Here is a 19,072-nt window from a genome sequence, read left to right on the forward strand (position 1 = left end):
AATAGATCCTCTTCTTTTAAAGTTTTGAATATTTGACATTTGACTTTGACAGTGGCAACTGGCAAGTTGTTTGACGGGAGACGGGAGACGGGCCTTTCAAAAATCCTGAGACAGCTTAGTAGATTCGGCCAGTTTTTGCAGGAATTCCATGAATTTATCGGAATTCGGAGCGTTTTCGAGGTGTACTCCGTGTTATTCTATGCCGAAAATTTTCGAGTTTTGCTTGCGTTTAGCCGTTAAATTTCCTGGTCGAAGCCGAAGCAAATTAACCGTGTTTTAGTGCACCAAAAAACTTCCTGCATAGTTCCTGTGAGGAAGATCATTATTTTCTAGACTTCCACATTAGTACCCAGTCAGGTAAGACCAATGACGTTATTTTATCAACAAAAAAGGCTGCTAAATTAAATAAACTGAGCAAACAACAGGAAAATTAGATAACAAATAGCACTGAACTAGGTACTTTGTTTATAAGCTTTTGGTGTGTGGGGGAACTGTTAACTGTTGGTTGAGAGGCCCTTTAATCCTCAAAAATGTGTTAGTCTTAGTTTTATACTGTCAAGGTCCCTATACAAAAGATGATTAGGCAAATTTATTTTGGTACCTACAATAGGTAATTCTCTTAACAACATAAAATGTTTTGGTATGTTTAAATAACAACCCAAAACAATTTTTTCTACCTCAGTCTAAGCTATTTGTTTAAAAAAACCTCAACTAATTTAATTCCTTTCAACTCCAATACATGTCAGTCTTTTTATCCCAAGGTGTGTTCTAAAGTTTTATTTCAATTTTTGTCACTCTTCCCTGGTGTTCTAAGGTGTGTGATTAGTCCCAGTAAATTTGCAATGTACTAATTCCTTTTTTATCAGTGGATTTGCCAATAAAGTGATATAACTTTTAATGTTACTAAAATAAAAGTATCTTATCACAGTGTCAATTTAGTTAGATAATCTTCCCAATAATCTTTAAAAATAAGTCTGAATTATGGTTATTACCAGGGTTATTAAGACATGTCAGCAGTAAAGCTGTGGTGATTGAATAACCAGCAAATATCTGAATATCCCTTTGATAACCAAAATTGTTGGAAAGTTGAACTTAAAACACTGAGTCAATGGTATTTGATACTTTGATTGATTTCATTGTTAAAATTATCAGTTTTTATTACAGTTCAGAAAGTTATTTTCTAATCAGTTTGAGTGATGTATGGGAATGGGTTAGGCAAGGGTTAATGTTGCAGCTTAACAGTACTAAATTCTAAAAAGCCCTTTAACTGTAGCTGTACCTTTTAGGCTTGCTTGATCAAGTTGTTGTAATTCTAACTAAATGTATTTTAATAAACATTTTTGTTGAAGAATTGTAGTTAGCTTTAATTGAATTCATTTTGCAAATAATTTGGATTTATTTATTAGTATCCAATATCTATAATATGTGTAGAGTTTAGTGTAAATCAAAAAGCTGCTTTTTTGACACTGTGAGTGACAGGTTTATGCAAATGCAGCACATGTAGCTCTAGCTTCAGATAATGTAAATATGTGTTAGAAGAAGATGGATTGATTATCTGTAATCATTCATCTTTTTCTTAATCAATATGACCACTTGTCAGTTTTTTGATTTGGTCATAGGAATGAAACACTCAATAAGTAAGTTACCTTCCTAAATGTAAAAATTTTATTGCAAAATCCATCTGACCCATTTGTTTGTTTACTACACAGCAAAACAACTGTATGTAGTTGCAATTAAGCACCAAATTAAATTCGAGTTTCTATGTAAAATTGATAGAACTAGATATTTTAGACTTTGAATAGTGGTCAGAATTTTTAGCAAGTATTACCTGCGCGGCGTGTGACAAAACGCGGTCAATACAGTACAGAGAGAGGTAAGAGGTCCGCAAAAAGTCAAGTACCAGTTCTATGAAAGCCCAGGCCGGTTCTCAGTCTTCTCGACGCTCGGATTCGTGTTTTACGTGGTACTGACTTATTTTGAACCCACAATACTGTGTCCGGCGATCACCAGTATAATTAACTCTTTTAATCAAGCCTGTGGTACATTTGTTGTTATGTTTATTTAAGAGTGTACAAAACTTGGATAGGATAATGCTGATTTCAAAGGATAATGAAGAAGGGTGAGTGGAATGTTAGAAAACAAAAATTTCACTAGCGTGCTATGACCTGACAGTTATGCTCTAATGCCTCTTTATGCAGATTCTAAAATTCAGGTCGCTTCCCAAATGGGCATTTTCAACTTTTTTTGGAATTCCTGTTATATGTCTTTGTGTTAATAATAACGGAGTCAAGATTGATGTACTGCAGCTTTTTTGCATTTATGCACTTGTTTTCCTTTTTATTACCATTTCCGTGTAATAAACGTCAGAGTGATCTATTAAAGGTAATTTTATAGTGTTTCAGTTAATGAATCCAGTAGCAATACCTAACCAGTTTTTGCAAACAGAGAAAATAGTACTTTTATGGAATTTTTGCTTATTGTTCATCCGTCTAGAGAGAAATGAGCCTTGTGGCAATTTGCGAAAAAGTGCCGTGCATCCGATTTCTAAATAATGCTTAGTCAGGGGTTTGCCTGCAAATTGCACTTTCATCGAGCACTATAGTTAATAGGTAATATTTGTTATTTGATTTGAAATCTGGGTTAAATTTTTAACATACTTATTTAGACTACCTAGACTAGTCATCCGCCTAGCAGTAATAAAAATTGCCAATTGATACATGACAATGCCCCTACAATTTAACTAGCTCAACTAGGACTCCGCTTAATTATTCCGCACTCTATCAATCTTAATAGACTAAAATGTTTCAGGATCTATATTAAGTTAATTACATCTGGTGAGTCTATAACGCGAGAAGTTGGTATCATCGGTCATTGGACTTATCTAATGGATATTTGTGAAGTTAAGCAGGTAGTTTATATTCGGTTTTTATTAAATAAGGAAGACCCGCCAGGCCACATTCCTCGCAGTATAACAGGAATCGGGGCGTGGCCCCACAATCGTCAGACAGGTCGGAAATCAAAAATCACACGCACCTGCAAATTGATGATGGCAGATCTTATGTCGCTATTATTACTTTAAATCGATATAGCTTCTATACGGTATAATAAGCAAATTACGTTACTATAATTTGAAATTTCTAGCTTGGGATATTCTGTCATGCAATTTATTTTATTCTCAGGTCACAAACATGGAGTGGTAAATGGGGTATGATATTTATTTCACTTAATTAAATTTCTATTGGAGAGGTAAGCGGTGAACTCAAATTAGCTTACAATATGTTGCAACCAAGATAAGGTGGTTTATCTCTCCTGTAATTTGTTTGTTACAATCATTGTTTTCTCATTTAAATGCTTTCTAAGGATTATCACTGTCTACTTCACGTTTTTCCTATTACAGCACTTTGTTTTTTGGCACGTTTACAGCATAGTTAAGTCTGACTTTTTCATGTATGTACTCCATTTAAATGTAATAGAACCTTCACTAGTAGCTTTTCTAATTGCTCTTTAATTTTGTAACTAAAATTAAATTTTGTTACTTTGCCTCAAACGTTTGTTCCTACATAATAATGCTTACTTACTATCCAAACTTTAGCTATATTTACAAGTACACTAGTGGGTTGCAACCGGGATAGTCTGGCTGGGTTTTGTTGGAATTTGTAGTGTAGGAAGGACATATTTGAAATATATTTCTCCTGTACTGACAGATTCTCTTATCATCTCTATTAGAATTTAATTTCAATTTATAAAGGCTGTGCACGATATTTTTGAATCTACACTATCCATGAAAGTTTTCTTTTATTATGAAATGACAAGATATTTTTGATTCAATATTAACAGACTTACGTAAACAATAATTGTCATTTGAATACTACATTCTATGATCTTGAATAAACTTTGTGGAGAAGACTGTGTTATTTGCCACTGTATTTATTATCTCCACTGACTCACTTCTTTACTCTATCATTATTTGGTTTATGTATATTAGGTAGCCAAGTATCCTAGTACCCAATAGAAATATTCTCATTGTCTTCGAAGGGAAAATACAACCGAATTACAACGACATGTGGACTCGTGTATGTGAAGACTTTATATGACAGACTAACAAGTTTACAGCCTTGTTTTAAAGGACAGGCTGTAAATTTATGGGAAATTAACCTTTCTAAATCTATCCGTGACATGTAACAATATTCCTGCAAGCATTGCAAAGTTAACTAATTCTGGAGATTTGGCAAAATGGGTGGGAAAAACTACAGGCTTCTACTTTACAGTTTTGTCAAGCTGACAGGCTAAGTAACATTTTTAGGATAAGTTGACAAAGTGGCTATGAAATTGAAAGAAAAATTGTCATATAACCTTATAGAAAAATCATTACCAAAAATTTACAAGGGACAAAGTTCCATGGATAGTGTGAATCCAAAAGCATCGTCAATTACAGAACATTACATAATCAAAACTAGTTATTTAATCCAGTCCAATGTAAATACTGAAACTTTTAACAATGTTATCTATCATAGAAAAAAACACATCACTCTTATTTACTTTACTTTCTTTAAATTTCACAGAGATAAAGAGTGAGAGAATGTCAACCATTGATTTGAATAATTATATAAAGTAAAGGAAATGCTTAAAGATTCGACCTAGTAAAATATCAATATTTATGATAAACATTAATTATGAAAGATTTAGATTTTAAAGTGAATGAAATAGAGGTATTAAAAGTGACGGAAATCAATACTTACTGTGAATGTTATCTAGTAAAATTTGATGATGTTGGTTTATGGTATATTGTTAGCTTTATAGTATTAGCGTTTAAAATGGAAACCTACTTTCAAAAGTTCTTTAGGCACTAACAAAAAAATGAAAAATACTATACCTTGTATTATAAAGAACATTTTTAACAAAATGTTATTATTAAGCGATTGCATAAAAAATTGTCAGGTTTCTGAACTAAATTTTTACACACTTTGTAGTGAAAACAGAAACATCAAATTCTGTAGCAGTAAATATCCGAGTAGGGCCTGAAATTAAAAACTTTTGATGGGCTTTTACATTCGACGTTTATCTCGTGTCACTACATTGTGTTGGGGCTCTTCAATAGGTCGTTTGAACGGGAAATTTCACATGTCAAGCGCCGTTTGTAACGGGAAATGTGACGTGAACTCGAGACCTCTGATATGCCTCGATTTTCGCTGGTTTCCATTTACTAAAATTGCGGCAAAATATAGGACACGTCAGAATCCGTTAGATCTAAATACTCAAACAGTCGAAGTGAAGAGCAGAAATCCGGTTTAGTATGTCAATAAAAAAGTCACTGTTCCAATTTTTTTCATTGTGAGAATCGATTGGACATGTAATATTTACCCTGCGGACAAGGTTTTGCCTTTAAACCAATTACTAGCTACGGTTTTAATATAGAACGGCTTAAGGGTGGCTAGATATCTCCTCACCTTAGTTGGCAACATTTTTTGACCTTAATGATGATTATGGTTAGCAGTCTAATTAGGTGTTACAAACTTTCTTCACGTTTGCTATTAATAAGGCTTATTAGGACAAGCTCCTTAACAGGACGAAAACTGCTTGGTTATAGTGAAATTATAAAGCCAAAAGCCACCCTTAACTCAAGGATTACTTTATTAAACATTTGGCTTCTATAAAGTCAATCGATACCTTCAATTTTCAGTACACTGATGTTGGGTTTGGAGTTCGCATTTGTTTAGTACGTTTTAAACGCGAGGAATGTCTTAAAGTACACATCTTTAAAATGTGCCAACAGGTGTACTAAATACCAAAATTAAATCCACCGACATGATTTAAAGCAGATAGCGGCTATTTACGTCGAAATTAAACAATTCCCTTTTGTTGACATCGTTGATGAAGGTTACCGAATTTAATTTTCTTTCTATGCAAAACTGAAACCGTTTTTAGCAATTACAGTGACAATAGACGACGAACAAATCAGCGGACCCATTCAAAATGTCTTTTTCCTTACCACAAATGTCGTAGTGGTAAATTTGTATCAAAAAGGTGATTTTTCAGTTCAGTGCCACTCTGTCATTATGGTGTTTCTAACATCTTGTCCTTCGTATAACTTTACTTTGTAAGTATAGCCCGACTTATTTTTGGTTGAAACAATAACCTTATTACGCAAATAACCTCGTTTCTCAAATTGCTCATAGTAATAGTTTATTTATTTAAGCTGTAAGCGCAAAACAAGAGGATACACGCACCTGATTGATGCGTGTGGAAGCGCGTGATTTTTAATATGAGTTTTAATTCCCGTCTAAATTGGTATATTTGAGATTGTCGTGTAAATTACAATTGCGAAAAAATACGTCAATTATGCCAATGTTTATTATAGAAATGTTTACAAGTTGAATGTGATACTCTGCTGCAAGTATTTTTATTTTTGGGTGATGACGATTTTTAGTATGATCTAGTGTTTGAAGTGAGATAGAAAAAAATCAGTTAACAATATTTAAAAACTTAAATTTCTTAATTTTTTCTAAATATTTTACAAATCAAATTTAGTAATATAGTGACTCTTCTAGACCTTTTTTTTGCTACTCGATGGTAACAAAATGTTGATATCATGGTCACTTTTGCTTTGCAGAACTAGATTGAATTATATAACCTAACCTAACCTAAACTGTAACTGCAAAATCTTATAGAGGCACAAGAGAAAAACCATTACAAATCACTGGTCTAGACATAACTTTGTATGGGACATGTGTCACATACGTCACAACAACATACAAGATGTCAAATAAGGTAGTTATCATGTGACACTGCCAAAAAAGATGACTGACTATTCTCTCTTCTTACTTATGAAATAGCATAGTTTTAAAATTTCTATACTTGTATAAGCTGTTTTATTGCAAACTTCTCTGATAATGACATATTTTTGGAAGATGCGTTTAACTTTCTTAGCAGTAAACTTTTAAATTTGGTTTATTCCTTCTTTGGGCAAGATGTTTGTAACGGTAAGCAAAACTGTTAAAACAGGTTTGAAAATTTAAGAAAAAATGCTATAGTATCAAGTTGAACACAGTAACTGTTTGAATTTCACTTAATGAACTATATCTGATTTCTTTTTTTATCAAGTCTGGTACTTGCAAATGCTATTGGGGGCTTCTAATGAAGCAAAGCTTCCAGAAGAAGCTTTAAAAGCTCATTGCTATCTTCTTCAAACTGTGTGTGGTGTAAATTTGCAGAGCATGCCCTTCAGAAGAAAGTGTAGTCTGAAATATTAATTGAGACTCATGGCAAATCAATATCTGCTTTATGCTTAGACCACCGCTTGTGCCCCTTATTGATTTCAACCAGCCTATCTTATCAACTAACACTCAATAATACCGAGTGTCTCAAACATGTTTTTACGCCTGGCATGCGCGTTCTTTAACATCCGTGCACGCGTTCATGCCTTTATTATTGCAGTTTTACGACTTGTTCTTAAAAACGTTAAATTCTAGGTGTGGCAGCCTGAAGATGTCGCATCACAGCGACGACAACATGCTGATCGCCACCAGCGACTCTTTCTGGGAGCCTGGGAACTACAAGAAAACTACTAAAAGAATAGAAGACGGCAACAAACTATGCTCGGACTTGATGACTTTGGCCAATGAACGAGCAGAGATTGAAAAGAATTATGCTAAGGCACTAAAGGCTTGGTAAGTCTGGCTGGACAATTTTGGTTTGTCACTTGTGTGATTAACATACAATAAATGTTATTCAATTAGTTGCTAGTGTTGTGGGTTTTTTTATTTTAAAATAATGAATCAGAAGGATGAGCTAAGGCTCGCATATCCTATACGGACAAATAAAATTTGCATTACTAATGGAGGTCGTAAATATTTATATTTCGGTTACAAGGAGGAAATCGCAGTTGGTTAACTTGCTGGGCACTTGTCCCGTTAATTTTATTATTTAATTTACTGCAATTAATAAAATTCTCAATAACTTTCCCTTGTAACCACTTTTATAACGACTTTTACCACAAAGTTTCTATTTTAGGTCGAAAAAATGGAACGACATAATAGAAAAAGGTCCCGAATATGGAACGACCGAAGCAGCTTGGAAAGGTGTTCTGGTGGAGGCTGACAGACGTTGCGACTTGCATTCCAAAGTTAGAGACTGTTTAGTGAATGATGTGATGCAAAAAGTAAAACAGTGGCAAAAAGACACGTACCACAAGGTAAGCCGACTGTAAATCCTTTAAATGTTAAAGGCCACGGTCGATGACGACATATAGTTTTTCCTGCATAGGTGTTGAAATACATTAATGTTGGCACATCCGAAAAATCTACATTATTCTGTAGTGAGTGGCTCCAAGAAACTGAAATTCTTTTCAACAACGCCGTAATTAAATCAAACATTTCCCACTTTCAATTTTGCCAGTCGATGCAATCGTAATAAAAAAATTGCAACGACAAGTTCTTGTTCTGCTACACAAACCATTCTTCGTCCGATTCTCAAGAAATACTTCTGTTAATTGTTATGCATACAATGGTGTCTCAATTCTTCGCATGAAAGTAAAAGTCACTTTGATACCATATTACGTACACTTATGTACTTTTAATGGAATATTGTACTGCCTATGTGATGGCATGCGCCTTCGACATTGTGTATTTACTTTCCCGTCATAATAATACATTCCATAGACGTCCCTACTGTCAGGGTTGAATAATATTGACGTATTGCTTAAACAGATATTTTTGATTTAAAATGAATAAGTTAGATAAGTTTTTGTGTAACTTGTTAACTGGAGTGTACAAAAATTCATGTTAGTTTTATGAATTTGTGACAGTGAAATACTGGTTAGTCCAGTTGTTCACAGTTATTAGGCATTAATCAAGGAAGTGCTGCTTTACCGCTTGTATCGTAATTTTCAGCTTAATTAAACTATGGAATTATGATGTTTAGGCAGTAAAATTAATGGGGTTTTCCTATTATTTCAATCGGCAGCTTTCATTTACCGAATGCAGTAGAAGGTTGACAAAGTATTTTGATTTGCTTTAAAAATGCGATACTAGCACCAATTATTATTAATAGGAATGATCATATCAGTTCAGGTTTGAACAATAATAATTGTTGGGAAATATTCATTAAGCACTTATCGTAAGCTGGAGATTTATTTGTGCTAATCTGTTTTCGAAAGGTCAGTGCAATTCGCAAAAATATTAAACAATGTTAAACGGCCGCAAAGTCGGAAACAACTTAATCAATCAATATAAATAGTTATTATTGCAGAATTTTGGTTAAGTAAAAATGGGCCTCCCAGGTTTTAGAATGAGTAAAAAACCCTAATCATGATTTTGAACTGATTTCAAAAAGTAACGTTATCAATGAAGTTTTTATGTATAAAATTCATTTAACCAGTTACGAAAATTTAATACTGGAATACATTAATGCGAATGAGTTTCACAATAAATATATTATGGTTTTTGTTATTTACCTTTATTGCTATTTTGTGCCTTCAAAAATAAGAAGACCATTGAATTTGTACTTAAATAAGTTACTTTAACCACTATCAATCTTTCAATTTGACAAAATTTAAGAAAGCCTGTAAAGAAATTTGTGGCACTGTTTTCTATGTGAATCTCTACTGATTAACAAGTCCTCATATTTATCCAACAAGCCTTGTATCTCTAAAATTCTCAGGTAATAAATCAAAGTAAAACTTAAAATGATGTGCGGGAAGTCATTTTAAATTACATAAGCGTACAGTAGTTCTTAAATTGTTTCTTCCTGTTGTATTAATTTCTAGATTTTTAATTATTTACCTTACTGACGTAATCTCAGAGCTCTCACTATGCAAAAAATATTACTTCATAGTATTGGAAAGAGTTTGCTGCTTTGAATATTAATAGAATTAATTGAATAGTTATGCGGCAGACAATTGTAATTGATTGCAATGATACTATCACTGCTAGGTACTCTAGAATGTACGGTAATTGTTAGAATACTTAAACGTATTCCTATGAGTAATAATGTATTTTTGAACGCCCACTTGATAAAACAGTGAATACCTATTGATAATGTTAAACGTTACTAAAGTATTTGTAACAAGCTTTTCTGTAAGCTAAAATCCATTAGAAAGTTTTGTTAAGTTCTTATGGCATATTTCATAGAAACTTATTGAAATATCAAATGTTTTTGAGAATATTTTTTAGCAATTTTGCCACATTTTCATACTGTATTATACATTGAGACATATTTTCAGTCAATGATGCAAATCAAAGAAAAGAAAGACATGGACGATGCGTTCAAAAAAGCTCAAAAACCGTGGGCTAAACTTCTCCAAAAAGTGGATAAGGCGAGAACCGACTACCACACGGCTTGCAAAACTGAAAAATCTGCAGCTAACCAAGAAAGAAACGCCGCAGGAGATACCTCATTTTCTGCTGACCAGGTAGGTCTTTCTTGTTAAGTAAGCACGATATTCGGTTAATTACAGTTATCATGTTTGTTGTATATCAACTCCAATGATTTATCAGTTTATTTACTTATTCATTTTTCTGTTGGGTATTTCGTTGCACAAGAAGGGTCAAATGGTGAGTAAAATTTGTGCATTGTGTGATTTTTGACAGTTTTGAATGTGGTAACGCTTGATGTAGTTTCACTAGCCGTGTTTGAGTTGTAACTAATACTTTCAGTTAAACTGTTCTAACTGGACCTCTGTAACAGGTAAAAAAGATGCAAGACCGAGTACAAAAATCCAAGGAGGAAGTTCAAAAATGCAAAGAAAAGTACGAGCTAGCTCTGCAGGAGATCAACCAGTACAACCCCAAATACATGGAAGACATGACCGTGGTTTTCGACAAGTGCCAAGAAATGGAAGCGCAACGATTGCGATTCATCAAAGAATCCTTATTTGACGTTCACAAATATCTAAACATTTCTCAGGACCCAATGTATGTTTTTCATCTGGTTTAAAGTGTTTTATTTCACAGAGTTACTATTTCAGGCTCAATCAAATATACGAGGAACTCTACCACACGATAAATAACGCTGACTTTGAAAAAGACCTGAAATGGTGGTCAAACAATCACGGAGTAAACATGGCCATGAATTGGCCTCAGTTTGATGTAAGTTGCGTTTTTGCTATTCAAACTTCGAAATTAATTTGTTGTAAGTGTAATTAAACCCCGGCATGCAGTGTGTGATTTTGTTTTCTTTTTAAACTTTATTATTTTTTTATTGCGTTTGGCATGCGCATTCAGGATTACACCGAGGAGTTCCGGGACATTCACAAAGGCAGGTCGAAGGATTCCGCCACTACTGGAATCACGCTCATCAATCAGAGACCCGTAGGCGAAGATTTGCATGTATGCTTATTAATTTTTTTTTAAATCATTTTTCAAGCTAGTTTTGATAATAATTGCTAGCGGTAATTACTTAGAGTCGGTGTATTTATGGGTGTGAAATTGTTAAATAGGATTATTCATCGACCACCACAAAATCTTCCAAAACCAAAGCAGCTGCGGCCAGACCTACCAGTGCGACCATTCCGACGCAGGTTACGCAGGTTCAGGAGGCTAAATCACCGTCGAAATCTAACGTAGAAAGTCCTACAAATCGGGATAATACCATAACGTAAGTTTATAGTAGTAATATCCGATATTTTGTGCAGGGTGTCCAAATAAGAGTGTTTTTTTGATCAAACGATTAATCAAAGAGCTTTGGGGGAAAAAGTAATTGCTCCGAAATATGTTTAATTTTGGGGAAATGTCAACAAGAAGACGTACTTACAGTTTTAGCTCTTGAAAATACTTGCAAAAGGAAGCTACATTTACTAGTCACAACTTTTTTTCCATCTTTTGATATAAAGCCAAAAGTTGCTTAAAAAATTGCGACAACTTCGAAACCCTTTGTCATAGAGCCTTGAGTTTGGCACCACTGTAAGCAGCGGTTTTTGTTTTCTATAAGATTAGTTATAAATGATTGTTTAAGTCTGTTGCTTTTGTCGACAGGTGACGCTTTGTAATATAGTAACTCCAAAAAGTCAAAATTCTACATTAGACATCAAAAACCGCAACTTTCTAGCTTTCTTCTATATCAAGTTATTCACAAAAAAAGCTATTTGTAATTATTAACTTTGTCTTTTATGTACAGCCGAGCATAATAGGTCTGTTCGCAGAAAGATTCTCCAATTAGTAATTAAAGATTATTAAGAAATATTAATATCTATTCCCCGCAAGTCAGAAAATGTCAGAGTTTCTGAGTTAGAAACCAGTCAGGGATTTCCTCTGCAAACACACCTAATATGAGTTTCTTATGCGTTTTATATGACTTCTGCATGCCTATTTAACTTTTTAAAAAATGTTTTTCGATTGATTAGGTTAGGTTAGATCCAGACTAAAAAAAATTATAAATTGTCGCATCATATGCTCTTCTCCCGTGGAAGATAAAGATTAATGAATAACTTTTTTGTGAATAACTTGAAATAGAGAAAAAACTAAAAAGTTGCAGTTTTGGTGTCTGATGTAGTATTAAATTTTTCATTTTGAGATTAAACAACGCTATGGGTTGCATTTGATTTTTTGACATAAGCGGTAAAATAGTAGTGCTTTGAATAAGCGCCACCTGACGACCGAAGAAAACATCTTTTAACAATCATTTATGGTGCATCTGATAGAAAAAACCTGCACTTTACAATGGAGTCAAACTCAATGCTCTACGACAAAAGGTTTCAAAGTTATTTGAAAATTTTTTTTTATTAGTAAATGTTGTCAAGGGAAAAATGCTGGAAATAATTTTCAGCTTTCCAAATCCACCGCTAGGGCGCATGTACCACTAAAATGAAAAACGTCTGAAAATTTAAATGGAAAGGTATAGTCAAAGTCTGATAAAAGTAATCCCTATTCTCTACGAAGAATTTTCCTATTTAACTTTCTTTTTTATCTCTTCAAATAAAGTGGTGGGAGTAGTACAAAGTTTACTTTGAAAGAAATAAAATATCTCGTTTTTGCGGCATAAGAGCATTTTCTGTCCTGTAGAGTGTTCCAAGACAATGTTCCATTTAGTTTTCGGTCTTCTCGATAGAGGGCGTTTTTACAGAAATTGCAATTTTATCTTAGATATCTTGAAAAAATCAAATGCAATGGTATAGCTTCTTATTACTTATTCTACAAGCAATCGGATTATCATTTTATTTAATTTATTGTAGCCATACTACGTATAGTTTCTGAGGAACAGCCGCGTGCACGGCTTATTGGGACACCCTGTACATACAGGGTCATGTCCTTGGTATTAATCAGAAATGATGCCAGACAGTTTCGAAATTTGTTGCAGAAAATTTTGAGGTAAAATGTAACTACAAAGCATTAGCAAAAGACTAAACTAAAAAAGGATTGATCAAACTGAAATCCAAAAAAAATTAATTTTAATTTTATCTGTCTAACTAGACAAAACAGGAATACCATCTTTATAGCCAAGCTTAAGTGTGGTTTAGACTGTGACTTGTATTTTGACAGTCTTAAAGTACGGTGGTGCAATCCATTTTGAAATGTCAGTTAAAAACAGCAAAAATTTAGGTTGATTTTCATTTTAGGAATGGATCTGCGTCAAAAGCAAACGAATCAAACCCATTCGAGGAAGAAGACTGGGAAAATGACGCTTTAGTGGACAATGGAGAACCGGGAGTACCCGTCAAAGCTTTGTACGATTATGTGGGTGCCGAAAACGACGAGCTCAGTTTTAAAACCGGTAAGTCACCACTGAAATTAAAAGCACTCTTAACCACTTTACATTCTTCGACTGCAGGTGAGGTGTTTGAGAAATTGGAGGATGAAGATGAACAAGGCTGGTGTAAGGGACGGAAAGACGGGCGAGTGGGGTTGTACCCAGCGAACTACGTTGAACTGGTATCACCTTAAGTGATTAGTTTCACGTGTAAAGGACGTTCTTTCGAGTCGTGAAGTTTCATTTATGACCGGAAGGTCGAGTGTGACGTGGTTGAGTATTAAATAGACCAACTTTATGTAGAAATCATGTTGGAACACTGCAAAAATCAGAAACACACTGTAACGGGTAACAAGAGTATTTTGATTTGTTAGTGCAGGGTTTCTGCAAATTGTTGGTCGTCTCTATTTATTTTTGAAACTTTGGAGTGACTCCAAAACAAATTGTCATTTGTTGTTATTGCATTTTTACTTTTAAATTACGTTAAAAACGTTGTTTTTCTTAACCTGAAACCTAGTTTTGATTCTTTACTACTTGTTTTTTACACTTTGTTGTAAATTGTTTTTATTCTAATTCTTAGACACTGGGATTTATCTCAAAAATTATGTTAACTCTACATTTTCAAAAACCGTGAAAATGCAGAGCTGCAAATTTGAATTCCAATCAGAAAAAAGGTGTTTTTGGTATGAAATACGTATAGGTACGTAGCGTAGCTAAAAAAATGTTATCACTCGTAGAACGTGAAATGTACAAATTGTAAAGAATTATTATTTATAGAAATGATATACTAAAAGTTTACATAAATACATTAAATAAACGTATTTATAGACTAATAATCGAGTTTAATTTATTTTCCATTTATTTAGGTAGATTTCTAAATATGATGAAGAAAAACTTGAAATATGTTAATCAGAACACTCTACTTTCGTTATGTGGTTTCCATTTGATATAAAATGCAAATTAGCCTTTCAGTCATGTTTTTTTTTATCATCATCATCATTAAATAGCCACTGCTGAACGTACACCTCCTGCATGTCCGTCCAAACGGTCCTGTCTTGCGCCACCTGTATCCAGTTCATTACTATTCTCTTGATGTCATAGGTCCATCTTGTTGGAGGCCGTCCTGGCGACTTGTTGAAAATTTGACGCATTTTAAACGTTTTTTTATGTGACATACAGGGTGAACCACAAGATGAACAACAAGGTTCAAAATAATTATTCCATAAGAAAAAAAACCTTAATTCATTGCTATCTTGTGGCTCACCCTGTATATTCCTGATTATCACATGATGGTAAAACGTTTAGAATGGGTCAATTTTTATATAGGAAGTTTTTCCATAAGTTGTATATTTTCTGAAATAATTCAGGGTTGTCGGACTTTTTACACACAGAATACTATCTGCACAATTACTTTATTGTGCATAGTTTTGAGTAAAAACAGAATTAATTAAGCTGCAACTATTTTACAATCTTGTATATTCAATTAATTAATTAGGTCATCTTCTGTTGTTAACACGTTATACCTTCAGGGGCATTTGTACAACTATTTTCCACGTTGCCGTATATGAAGACATTGTCAAACTTCCAGTCAAAACAACCATCTTCCGCGCACAATATATAAATGGGCATCGCATTGGGTCCAACACCTCCCACAATGTTCTCAAAAGTCAGATCTTTAATGGGGATATTGTTTTGTGGAAGGCCACCACTAGAACTGCCGTAATCTTCCTGGATTTTGATACCGTACCTTGTAGAGTCTGCAAAAAAACACGTTCAGATAGTCTCCATGAAATTTAAGTAAATTACGTACTAACAAATTCGACGTTTTGATAGGTAACATTCCGAATAATCCCTTCACCACCATCCACATGAGTTTTGATGTGAATAGCGTTTTGTCCTAAAGTAAGCACTGAATTCCTGATGGTAACATTTTCGACAGTGTTCAGGAGGAAATTGTCTTTGCTGAATCCTACCGAAATACTTAAACCGTAGCTTCCATAGCATACCAAGTCGTCTATGAGTATATTTGCTCCTGTTGGAAGTTTATTATTTCCCAACTATTTGATCTAAATGAAAGTTACAACCTGAGTTAATAGCCACACAATCATCTTGGTTGAAAACCACGCTGTTTCTGATCACTATATTGGTACTGTTACGCACATCAAATCCGTCAGTATTCTTACCCATGGTGGTGTTGGTGGGGTCTGGCTGTGTATGCACATTAGTATAAAAAAATTGTTTAAGGTGTTGGACAAACCTCTTCTCCAGCTGAATTATCAATGAGTACGTTATACAACTCAACGTTAGTAGAGTGCCAAAATTGGACACAATGAACTGGACTATTAACTACTGTAAGATTTCTAACGATAGAATTGTGTAGGGTTAAGGCGAAAAATTGAGGTTTTGCGGTGCCGGATGTTGAACCGTGACCATCCCAGTATAGTTTTCCTTGACCATCCAAAACAGAACCTTAAATGATGATTTTCAGTGAATTTATTTATTCGTTGAAAATTGTTTTGACCAGAAATACATGTTCTTAAATATTGTATAAGAATATCTCCAATTTTTACTCTGTATACTCATACCTTCTTCACCCTCAACCACCACGTCGGTACCATTAATAATAACCAAAAATCCCTTCCGTATGGCATGACCGAAAGTAATATTACCTCGGAAAGTCAGTTTAGCAGAGTTTCGCAGAGGCAAATTCAACGTTTCACCTGCAGGTACGTAGATACTGTCCAGAACTAGATCAAGACAGTTTTCTACGGCTGTTGATACTTGTTCGAAATTGGTCACAATGCATTCTAAAAGTGAGAAATCACATTATGTACCTACCTGAAACCCGGATTTAAATTGGATTTTACCAACCTTCTGGTATGTCACGAATTGAAGACGCCCCAACTAAAACATGAAAAGAGGTTTGCAGAAGAAGAACAACCCCAAAAAGTAAAATATTCATGTTTAGAATATTAAATAACAAATTGTTAAAATCAGTGATTCTGAAAAATGTAGGTACCCGCATATATACTTTAGATTATCTGCAGTATGTATACAGAGTTGTTGAACTTACTGGTGTAGAAATTTTTATTTATGTAAAAACTAATCCTTTATATTTAAATCGTATCCTGATGTGTTAATATCAAGGTTGTTTGCCAGCATGATAATATTGTCTTGTAACCTGCACTAAACATATAGAGTAAGATAAAACTGAAAATTTTGGGACGCCTGTTATACTAACTTTAAATTTATGGAAAGTTTGATACTTATGCAGTTGACAACATAATGATTTTTATCTATGTCAGATAGCAAAAGAGGCTTTTATGGAGATAAAAGTAAACAGTCGAAATTTTAAGAACTTCTTCAAATCATAATCATTTCGTTATTGTTTTACTGATATATTTAAGATTTTTTTTTAATGAAAGAAAATGTTTATGTAATTCAATATCTGATATACAGAGGATAAAAAGAGAAATATTTTTTCATGACTGATTAAATACAAAATAGCCTAAATAGAATCTGTGTATCTTTCTACCTTTGTGTTTTCTTACTTCTCACACCTTTTCTACTGTGTGTCGGTCATCGAGTGGGCTTATTACATCACTAAATGCTTTTTTGACAGTCGAGGACATGAAAGTTTTTCAAATTAAAAGAAAAATACAACTTTAATAATATTGATCCAGGTTTTTTCTAATTCCTTGTCCTGCAGAAGTATCGAAGAAGTTTTACTCAGACACCCTCAAAGAGAATCAGCTTGTTGTTTCAATTCTTAACTCTGGCAGGCAAAACTTATTTAAATTCTAAATCTATTACATTAAAATAACCAAATACGGTAATTAATTGGTTTAATACTAACATTCAAATTCAAAGTTACTGGGTAAGTAGCTGCAATTATTAGCTTTAGTGCCTTGTACAATAACATTGGTAAAATCCCAATCAAAACAACCCTCCTCGGCACACAAAATATAAACTGGCACGGCAGTATTTTCTACTGTTCCTACAATATTGTACAACTTCAAATCCTTGATAGGAATGTTGTTCTTTGGGTTATCAGGAACGCTGGCATTGGGTGGAGTGTTAATGTAGTTTTCCTGGATTTTGATCCCATACTTGACAATATCTAAGTTAACAATTAAAATAGATTTCAAGTCAAAGTATTGAGTTAAAACCAACCTTGAAATTCAATGTTTTTATAGGTGATGTTCTGTACAAGTCCCTCAATGGCATCAACGTGTGTCTTGATATGAATAGCATTGTCACCACCTTTCAAAATAGAGTCTCTGATGGTTACGTTCTGAAGGACATTCTGTGCGTAGGTTTCGTTACTAAATCCCACAGATAAGCTTAGACCGTGACCTCCATAGCAAACAAAATTTTCTACTAATATATTGGCGCCTGGAAATTACTTTTATCTTTTGGTTTACAAAATGCTTACAAATACAAGCATACCACATCGAATAGCCACACAGTCGTCTTGATTGTTAACAATACCATTAGTCAAAACCACATCAGTAGAATTCCATATATCAAAACCGTCAGTGTTGGCGCCTGCTTTGCCAAGACCAGTTACAATCTTTAAAAACTCTAGTTTTTTTTCGCTTTACAATTACGTCATATACTTACTACATTACCACTTTCAGAGTTAATACTCCAACCATCCAGAGTGACATTTGAAGAATCAGCAAGCAAAACACAATGAATAGGGTGGTTCAAAACATGGATATTGGACATCACAGAATTGTGCAGCTGGATGATGAAAAATTTTGGTTTCACGATTGAACTCCATTCTCCTTTTCCATCCCAGTAAAGTTCTCCTTGTCCATCTAGAAGAGAGTCGTCTTCCCCCTGGATGATTACGTCAGTTCCGTTAATTTCCACTAAAGGTCCTTCCCATTCATAGTAACTGAAAGTAGTGGTTCCCCTAAATTTAACCGTAGTACCACTTCTAAGGGTGAGTTTGAGGGTTTCTCCTGCTGGGACTAGGAGATTGTCTAAAACAATTTCATCACAAATCTCCAGAGCTACAGGCACTTGACCAAATTTTGTAACCAAACAACCTACATTCAGTAGAACATACAATAATTAGTACAATAAAAATTTGGCATTCAGCATTCACGTACTGAAGGCTACTTGAGTAAGACAGTGGAAAAATAGAAGGGCTAAAATGTAGTGATAACCAACCATTTTGTTGTTTAAGTCGCTTGTAACTAATGCTAACAAAACATTCGTTTTATTTGATAAAAGTTATCAAATAGCTCGAGTAGCTTTTTGGTATTAAAAATTGATGATTATAATCTATTGTCATCTGTTGTCACCTTTTCCAAAATAATAGATGGAGAATGTAGCAGAATATCAGTTCAAATAATGAGTGAAGTATGAAAACTGCAAGTGT

At 33.9% G+C, this 19,072-nt stretch overlaps 3 protein-coding genes across 6 annotated transcripts; 1 reads left to right on the forward strand and 2 right to left on the reverse strand.

The window, feature by feature from the left end:
- The first annotated feature begins 104 nt into the window (after positions 1-104).
- Synd (protein kinase C and casein kinase substrate in neurons protein Synd) lies at positions 105-14,516 on the forward strand. 4 transcript variants are annotated; one of them, XM_081981899.1, is made up of 10 exons: positions 105-357; positions 7,470-7,667; positions 8,011-8,191; positions 10,220-10,408; positions 10,684-10,910; positions 10,964-11,084; positions 11,220-11,324; positions 11,435-11,592; positions 13,550-13,704; positions 13,762-14,516. In XM_081981899.1, the coding sequence occupies exons 2-10, from the start codon at positions 7,486-7,488 to the stop codon at positions 13,872-13,874; spliced, it is 1,431 nt and encodes a 476-aa protein (XP_081838025.1). In that variant the 5' UTR covers positions 105-357; positions 7,470-7,485; the 3' UTR covers positions 13,875-14,516. The 4 variants fall into 4 exon arrangements, with proteins under 4 accessions (XP_081838025.1, XP_081838024.1, XP_081838026.1 ...); XM_081981898.1 differs by lacking the exon at positions 105-357 and adding an exon at positions 1,925-2,119; XM_081981897.1 differs by lacking the exon at positions 105-357 and adding an exon at positions 5,934-6,097.
- Positions 14,517-15,075: 559 nt separating this feature from the next.
- LOC145730606 (uncharacterized) lies at positions 15,076-16,709 on the reverse strand. Its single transcript, XM_081981902.1, has 6 exons — positions 16,552-16,709; positions 16,266-16,487; positions 15,938-16,149; positions 15,765-15,888; positions 15,491-15,712; positions 15,076-15,437 (listed from the first exon to the last, which is right to left on the reverse strand). The coding sequence occupies exons 1-6, from the start codon at positions 16,703-16,705 to the stop codon at positions 15,190-15,192; spliced, it is 1,182 nt and encodes a 393-aa protein (XP_081838028.1). The 5' UTR covers positions 16,706-16,709; the 3' UTR covers positions 15,076-15,189.
- Positions 16,710-17,508: 799 nt separating this feature from the next.
- On the reverse strand, positions 17,509-18,956 carry LOC145730607 (polygalacturonase-like). Its single transcript, XM_081981904.1, has 5 exons — positions 18,801-18,956; positions 18,304-18,737; positions 18,130-18,253; positions 17,854-18,075; positions 17,509-17,800 (listed from the first exon to the last, which is right to left on the reverse strand). The coding sequence occupies exons 1-5, from the start codon at positions 18,862-18,864 to the stop codon at positions 17,532-17,534; spliced, it is 1,113 nt and encodes a 370-aa protein (XP_081838030.1). The 5' UTR covers positions 18,865-18,956; the 3' UTR covers positions 17,509-17,531.
- Positions 18,957-19,072: the final 116 nt, after the last annotated feature.

The sequence above is a fragment of the Ips typographus genome, linkage group LG6 (genome assembly GCF_016097725.1).
Source record: "Ips typographus isolate SLU linkage group LG6, UJ_Ityp_2.0, whole genome shotgun sequence".
Lineage (NCBI taxonomy): Eukaryota > Metazoa > Arthropoda > Insecta > Coleoptera > Curculionidae > Ips > Ips typographus.